This window comes from Nanorana parkeri, unplaced genomic scaffold (assembly GCF_000935625.1).
Source record: "Nanorana parkeri isolate BGI_ZX_2015 unplaced genomic scaffold, ASM93562v1 scaffold1606, whole genome shotgun sequence".
NCBI classification, from domain to species: domain Eukaryota; kingdom Metazoa; phylum Chordata; class Amphibia; order Anura; family Dicroglossidae; genus Nanorana; species Nanorana parkeri.
In genome coordinates this window covers 27,567-35,842 of record NW_017307874.1, presented here as the reverse complement: position 1 = coordinate 35,842, position 8,276 = coordinate 27,567, and the positions used below count along the sequence as shown (strand labels likewise).

General features: G+C 46.7%; 1 protein-coding gene across 1 annotated transcript in view; it reads left to right on the top strand.

The window, feature by feature from the left end:
• Nucleotides 1-8,276, top strand: part of LOC108799025 (pituitary adenylate cyclase-activating polypeptide type I receptor-like) — a gene marked incomplete at its 3' end in the record, with an annotated part of 48,688 nt that overhangs the window by 19,967 nt on the left and 20,445 nt on the right. Inside the window, exon 2 of the mRNA XM_018570835.1 lies at nucleotides 3,116-3,218. Coding sequence (XP_018426337.1) covers nucleotides 3,116-3,218 — 103 coding nt within the window. The remainder of the gene's footprint in view (nucleotides 1-3,115; nucleotides 3,219-8,276) is intronic.

Genomic DNA, 8,276 nt, shown 5'->3' with positions numbered 1-8,276 from the left:
CCCCCGCCGTGGAGAGAATGGCAGAACTGCAGGCTGCATACAAGTAATCTCTGCGACATCGCCGGAATCACTTGTACAAAACAAGCGGCGGTTTCCCGCTGTACATTTAGCTCTGCTTGTCCAAAGCAGGGCTAAATGTAGAAAATGTAGAGAACAATCACCCGCCCGGCACCGAGAACTGCATGTCCCGGGCATCGAGAGGTAGGAATTCCCCACCCCTGCTGCCTCCCTGCTGCTGGCCGGGCCTTGGTTGGCCTTGTGGGAAATCCGTCCCTGGGTGGGACGCAGGAAGGTGGTTCAGAAGTTAGCAAAGCTGCCTTGTGCCAGTGCGGTCCTGGGCAGATATAAGCATGTGCTTTTATTTATGTCCTGCACCTGGTTGCTCCACTAGGCAGATCTCTATAGTATCCGGTGACCTTATCTTATGGTGAAGAACGGCCTTTCTCAGCCAGAGTTCCTCCAGAGGTTGCTAGAGGTTCCTTAAGCAGTAAGCAATCTCTGTCTCTCAGGGGGGGGGTAATCTTTTAAATGATTAAAGGGTATCTGTGGTCGAAAACTAAAAATAAATCTGTATTTCTATATTTAATTTCCATACGTTCTTTCCCACTCCTAAAAATTATTTCCATCTAGAAGTTTGTTTAAAGGAAAACTAAGGGGTCAGGGCTTTTCCCCATAGTTCTCCTTAGGGTAACGGGAGGACACAAACTAGCGTCCTCCCGTTACCCTAAGCTCAGTATACCGCAAGCTACAGCTCGCGGTATACTGAGATGCCGGAGCGGATCCCGACATCGATGTCGAGATCCGCCCAGCTGCGTGAGTGACAGCTGGCTCTGCCTATCTAGAGGCAGAGCCAGCTGTACCCGCCCCCTTCCCCCATCCGTTCCGCCAGTCAGCGCTGGCGGATCGGAGCGGGGAGGGGGGAATCCAGCCCCTCCCCTGTCACGGCAGAGAGCCGTGACAGGATCGAGAGGTGAGCGAACGCCGGTATGTGTTCGCTCACCTCCCGATCTACTGAGCCGACCTGTGACAGTCTCATTGCCACATATCAGCTAGAACTATGAGGTGAGTGAAAAGCACTCCCCTCATAGTTCTACTTTTATATATATATCAGTGGTATCTTCTCTCTGTATGTGGGATCTCGTTCCTCATTGGAATGTAACACCGATCGGCTGCAGCAATTTAAAGGGAGGATTGCTTCAGATTGTTCTTTCTTTTCATTTAAGTGCCAGAGAAATGACTGTAATTTCAGACACTTTAGGCGGCATTAAGAGATCAGACTCAACGTCAGCCGGAGTCATGCAGTCAGCGCGGGTTTGCGTGGCACGTTTTGACAGAGAGGCGAGATTGACTGCGACAAGGTTTTCACAAAACATGACATAATTGCAATTGATTCCACTAGAAACATGCATGTGGGACACGTAGGGGGGCAGGAGCACCCAGCACGTCTACATACATGTGTGTTTTCCTGCGTTTTAAAGCTGAACTCCGGCCTTCCCTTCAGTCTTGCACAGTCGTGCCGGCTCCTCTCCTGGACTGAAATGGCTTCCTCTGATTTCACTGCACACTGCGAGCTTCTCACAATGTACATTAAAAGCTGCAGCAAGTCTGATAGAGCCCGCCTCATTTCCTGGCTGGAGGACATTCAGCAGCATCTAGCCCTATCCTCCCCAGCCTTACTGCCCCTGGCCCAGGGTCGGTGCTGCCACTAGGCAAACTAGGCAGCCTCCTAGGGCATACTGCTGCCTGGGGCAGCCTTGACACCCCCCCCCCCCCTTTTCAAATTGCAAAAGCAAATAGCAGGGCGGCTATTGAATCCCCGCCCACTAAGAGGAGGAGTCCTTGCCCACGTGTCGTCGGGGGGGGGGGGGGGGGGGTGCAATAGCCAGTCTGCTATTGTATATTTCAAATTAAAATAGCCAATAGCAGTCGCCTCCGGAAGCTAGCCGGCAGGAGAATGGGGCTGCGCCGGGCGGGGCATTGGGGGTTACACCACATGAGGGTGACTGGGGGGGTGCAAGTAGCTGGTCTTGCCTAGGGTGCAAAATAGTCTAGCGCTGGCCCTGCCCTGGCCCCACCCATTTCATTCATTGGATTTCAGTTCTTCTCATCATGGATGCTCAGCATCACATGTGGACGTTACCTGGGGTGGTCTGCATGCCAAAGCAGCCTGTTCAGAAACGCCCACTCCTCCAGACTGACACCCACCCAACAAGGCATGTTGATATTTGCATAACTCCTCCCAAGAGCCCGCCCACTGCTTGCATCAGGACTGAGGGCTCTGGAGAAGAATACTAAGGCAGGGTGCTGTGCTGTTTCAGGAAGCTACAGTATGTACAGCAGTGCAGCACCCTGCCAGGCCCCTCCCACTGTCTGCATTGCATGACCGGGGGAGTGGCCGACAATGGGTTCTGTCCAGATTGCATAGAGAAGCACAAAATAAAGTCTAAAATAAAGTATGCTATGAAAACGGAAAGGTTTTCTTTAGGAACTCTATTGGCATGTTAATGAGGGTGGAAAAGGGGAACCTGGGAAGGTCAAAATATAAGTAACATAAACCTCACGTTTGTACTGTAAATTGTCGTAGGGGAAATAGGTGGGGTGCCGGTGCCCCGGTGCCGGTGCAGACCTGAAACCATTCATAGAATCCACATGGAGGAAAGAGATCTATCTAACAAACATAAAATGGTGAACAGGTCCTGTAAGAGATTTTGTCTGGCTTATCTAACCTTGGATGTAATATACAATTCTGTATAGAACATTACTTCTCTATAAGTTCAATTCCCGGTATTGTGTTATTCCCCCCTCCCCCCCTTATTTATAACAAGATTACTAATATAAAAATATATATATATATATATATATATATATATATATATATATATATATATATATATATATATATATATATATATATATATATATATTATGTAGCGTGATTCCAGTTCCAGTGATCCCTAACATTCACCCCAAGATTGACATATAGCCTTTTCCCACCTATACCCAGGCGCTTTGATCCTGCGGACTTTAGGTCCACGTTAATCTAGAGCGCACCTGGCTAAGCTTATCACATGCAATGTGCAGATCACTAACCCGCAGGAAACATGTCTGTTTGCAGATGGCGGTGATGCATCCTTACTGTATGATTAAGAAGGAGGAAGAAGCTTGTTTGGAGAAGATCCAGAGGTATGAGCTGGAGATGTGGAATGATTCTATGCCGGGTAAGTGCCTTCGTTAGCAGCTTGGTGTATATGCAGATAAAGCAAACTTTGATATTATTTTAGTGATTGGAGATTAACCATTTCAGCTCTCACTTCCCCTATGGAGCAGAGCAAATTATAATTACTTTATATAATAAAGTTATATATGTATATATTTTATATATACAGTCTTCAGCGCCAAATTATAGCTAATTTGCCTACAAACGTCAGGTGGTCATAATAATCTGGCAACTCTGTGTATATATATATACACAGTAGCTTTGCTCTCTGTGAGGAAGCAGTGGTCTTCTTGCAGAGGTCTGACATGCCTACTGCTGAGTCAGTGCTAGAGCTCTCCAATCAGCTGAGGTCATTCTCACTGCTGATTGGAGAGCTCTGGCTCTGACTCAGCAGTAGGAGTTTCCGACCTCTGCAGCGAGACCTCTGCTTCCTCACAGAGAGCAAGGGTCCCTCTCTATTTTCTAATGAAAATACATGGGAAGACTTTACACACCGTTTGTTTTAATGCACCTGGAATGTATTTAACGGATTTAATAGGTCAAGGTCTGCGTGGTTAAGGTTAATGACAAGCCTTTGCCTTAGAACTGCCTTTCTCAATCAGGGTGACGTGGCACCCTGGCGTGCCTTTTGGCTTGCTCAGGGGTGGCTCCAAATTGTGTGATATTAGGACTGTGAGATGAAGGGGGAATGAAGATTGAGGTGAATTGGGCTCCTGATGTAAAGGGGGAACTCTGATATGAAAGGGGGGTTCCTGATGTGAAGGAGGGCTGCTGAGGCAAAGTATGACTCTGTTGTTAAGGGGAAACTCTGGTGTTAAGGGGGGGTCCGATATGAAAGTGGGACTTCTAATGAGAAATAAGGCTCCTGAAGTGAAGGAGGGCTGCTGAGGCAAAGGGGGGTATTTATTTGAAGGGGGCATTTTGATGTGAAGGGGGAAACCCACTTTTTTGTCTATTTTTGCAAGGGGTCACCTTAAAATCTAACATTTTAGACAGGGGTGCCTTAAGATTTTGCATACTTTTAAAGGGTGCAGTGGCTGAAAAAAGGTTGAGAAGCACTGGCTTGGAATGTGCCCATGTGGTGCAACAGTAAGTATTTATTAGTTAGCTTCGCCCACAGCAATAGAACATCGACTTCCATCACGTATCTTTGATATGATTGCTCAATACTGATTGGATGGAAGGGCTAAGTGTTTAGTGGGTTTAGGGTTATAACCCGCCGCAATAAAATGAGATGGAGCAGACAGTCGGTTCATCTATAAATGAACAATGTTAATGTGTGCAGTTCATTCTTATCCCGCAATTCCCCGGAGATCAAGGATTAAACCAAATAGTCTCTACTCTCTTCATACAGATCTGCTGGGAGATAAAAGGCTGTTATTATGTATCACATTCATTATTGCATTCTAGATTAACCTGAGCAAGAGAGAGACGTTATGTTCTTTATTTCTTTTCCTCGCATGTACTATCGGAGGTTTGGTTTTATCTGCAGACACGTTGATCCAGACGCCGGCAGATTGTGATTATTCTACATTGTCATTTCGGAGCTGCTACTTTTCAGACGAGGGATTGTTTCCTTATGAGGCCGATAATCAAGTGCAGATTTTGGGGCAGAATAAACATATTTCTAAATCCAAGAACAGAATTGTAATACACTGACTGGCCAAAAATAAAAGTCACGCGTTTTAATATTTAATTGGATCTCCTTTTGCTCTGGTTACGGCACGCATTTGCCGTGGCATAGTTTCAATAAGCTTATACAATGTCACAACATTTATTTCTATCCAGAGTCGCATTAATTTATCTTGTAGTGATGATGGGAGATTTGGACCACTGCGTAAGGTCTTCTCTAGCACATCCCAAAGATTCTCAATGGGGTTAAAGGAGAACTATGAGGTGAGTGCTTTTCACTCACCTCATAGTTCTAGCCGACCTGTGACAATGAGACTGTCAAAGGTCGGCTCAGTAGATCGGGAGGTGAGTGAACACATACCGGCGTTCGCTCACTTCTCGATCCTGTCACGGCTCTCTGCCGTGACAGGGGAGGGGCTGGATTCCCTCCTCCCCGCTTTGATCTGCCAGCGCTGCCTGGCGAAACGGATGGGGGAGGGGCAGGTACAGCTGGCTCTGCCTCTAGATAGGCAGAGCCAGCTGTCAGTCACGAAGCTGGGCGGATCCCGGCATAATTGTTGGGATCCGCTTCAGCTGTGACATCTTAGTATACTGCGAGCTACAGCTAGGGTGACGGGAGGACGCTGGTTTGTGTCCTCCCGTTACCCTAAGGAGAACTATGGGGAAAAGCCTTAACCCCATAGTTCTCCTTTAAGGTTTGGACTCTGTGGTGGCCAATCCATGTGTGACAATGAGGTCTCATGCTCCCTGAACCACTCTTTCACAATGTGAGCCCGATGAATACCATCATTGTCATCTTGGAATATGCCCTATGTGCCATCAGGGAAAAAAGATCCATTGATGGAAAAAACCTGTTCATTCAGTATATTTAGGTAGGCAGCTGACCTCATTTTTTGGGCACATAACGTTGCTGAACCTAGACCTATTATCCATTGGAAGGCTCTGACCTATTTGCTTAGCTAAATCCAGATGCTGACTTTTTGTTATTGGCTGTGGATACACTTTAAATGTTCTTGGTAGGGCACTTTTGCGTGGAGGTGAATGGGGTGCTGTCATTGTATCGTCGTTCAGGATGCGCTGTCAGTGGCTCAGTCCAATGCCCCACCCAGCTCATTGACATCACTGGTTGCCAGGACCTTAGTGGGACGCCAGTCATAGTGAGCTGGGGGGGATACCGGACAGAGAGTTGCTAAGAGCTCTTAGCAACTTGGGACGTTGTGTACGCCCCCAGCAAGATGCCACCTTAGGGAACCAACTCAGGCTCCAACATTATAGGGATGGCCCGGTTCTTGGTTCAACTGGCATATAATGACAGGTCACATTATCATACTTCTGCCAGGATACAATTAACCCCCCTACAGTCCTCCTCACCACCCGAGTGACTGGGCAGTCCTGACCAGACTCTGCCCACTTACCGGAGTGGCCTGCACAAAGCCCACCTCTCATTGGGCTAGGACTGCCCACTTGTAGCCTCCAATCACAGTACCAAATGTTTTATTGAGCTGCTGAGCATGCACAGTAACTAAAATAAGGGTGATAGAGTGATCCCGGATCATGGCACCATCAGGACTGATGTGGCCCCGTCCTGGCAAATCTGGGACAGTTGACATCTATGCATTGATTAAATAGTGCAGCATAGATTTTCCATGCCAAGTAAAATATGACCTCAGCGCAGTATAGCTTTGTGAATAACAAGCCCCAACCCCCAACTCAACTGGAAAATGAAAGGAAGCTTCCAGAATTGCTGACTTTGGGGTGAATAAAGTGAAGATCCAACACTATGACGAGTTCCCTCTAAACTAGGCGAGATGCAGCTAGTTGGCTAAGTCAATTTTGCCTTTGCCCCACTGATGCCCACAGAGACATGCAGTCTAGACCAGGAGTAGGCAACCAGTGGTCTGAATCCTAGACCAGGAGTAGGCAATCTTGCCACTGGTCAAACTACAAATTCCATCATCCCGCTTGTCTCTGGGAGTCCTGCCTGGGTCTGTCCGATACTTAGTCCTTTACTTCTCTTAACTTCCCAGAAGAATTGACATTGGCTTTTATCTATTTTAATGTACGAAAAATAAACAGGAAATGTATCATATGTAAACCAGTTCTCCCAAAGGGGACAAAAACAAAGCACATGTGTCCTAATTTTGGCAATGCATTCAGTGGGAATGAAGCATTTATCCCTGACAAGACTTCTAGGGACGCATTCCTCCCATTCGGACTATTCGTGTATAATAATGTGAAATGGAGAAAAATATTGGGTGTGAGACACATGCTGTATATTGGAGCCAGGTTGTATGTGGAGTCATGTACACTCCGCTGTAATACCCAGTACTTCTAATTAGAGGTGCACCGAAATGGAATTTTTAAAACCGAAATAAAAAAAAATGTCAGGCCGAAACCGAAACCAAAAATGTTTTTTATTTTTATTTTTTCAATTTTTTAAAATATTTTTTTTTATAAACTTTTAAATTTTTTTATATTTATTTGTATTTATTAATTCATTTTTTTATTAAATATTTGTATTTTTTACTTTACTTTTAGGGGCTTCGGGGAAATATTAGGGGTCTAAACAGACCCCTGATATTTCCCTTTTAAAATAAAAAGGGGTTTGAGAACACAGAGTCCTCAATCTCTTTTTCTGTGTCCCCTGTTATCAGTGAACAGGAATCCTCTATACTGAGTGTTCCTGTTCATTGATAACATGAGGACATGGCATGTTTACTATAACTACAATTATGAATGAATGGAGGTGATGTAGATGGGATGTAGATCACTTCCCATTCATTCATAATTGAGTATATAGTTAACATGCCATATCCTCAATTATGTACACACACTCAGCGATCACTGATCACCGAGTGTGTGTACCTTGCTTTTCTCTCTGACACACTGTCACAGGAGGCTGAGCGAGCCGTGTAGAGAGGAAAGCCCAGCCTCCTGTGACAGCGATGTCTCCGCCCCCACACCGCTCTGCTGGACTGTGATAGGCGGCTGAGCGGTGTGGGAGGAGAGATGCCGCAGCTCACAGCACTCTCGTCCTGACTCCTGCAGCGCTCAGCGCCTGTCACTTTCTTTTCTCCCCGCTGGAACAGCGCCCAGCAGGGAGAAAAGAAACCAGGGATGCGCCGATGTATCGGCCGAAACATGGCTCTTTCTGCATTATGCCAAAAGTGCCATTTTCGGCTGATATGTTTCGGCGGCCGATATATCGGTGCATCCCTACTTCTAATGTGTTTGCGTTGCAGAAGGAGGTGACAACACTCTTCAGGTCCTGATGACTCTGTCCGAACCTTAGTTCATCCCTAGTGTGAACTGAAGGTGTAGGCAACCTCGGCACTCAGGGCCGGATTTACTCTCTCTGCTGCCCCAAGGCCAGGTTCCTCAATGCGCCACCCCCCCACTCCATCCCCCCCCCCCCCCCCCCCACCCC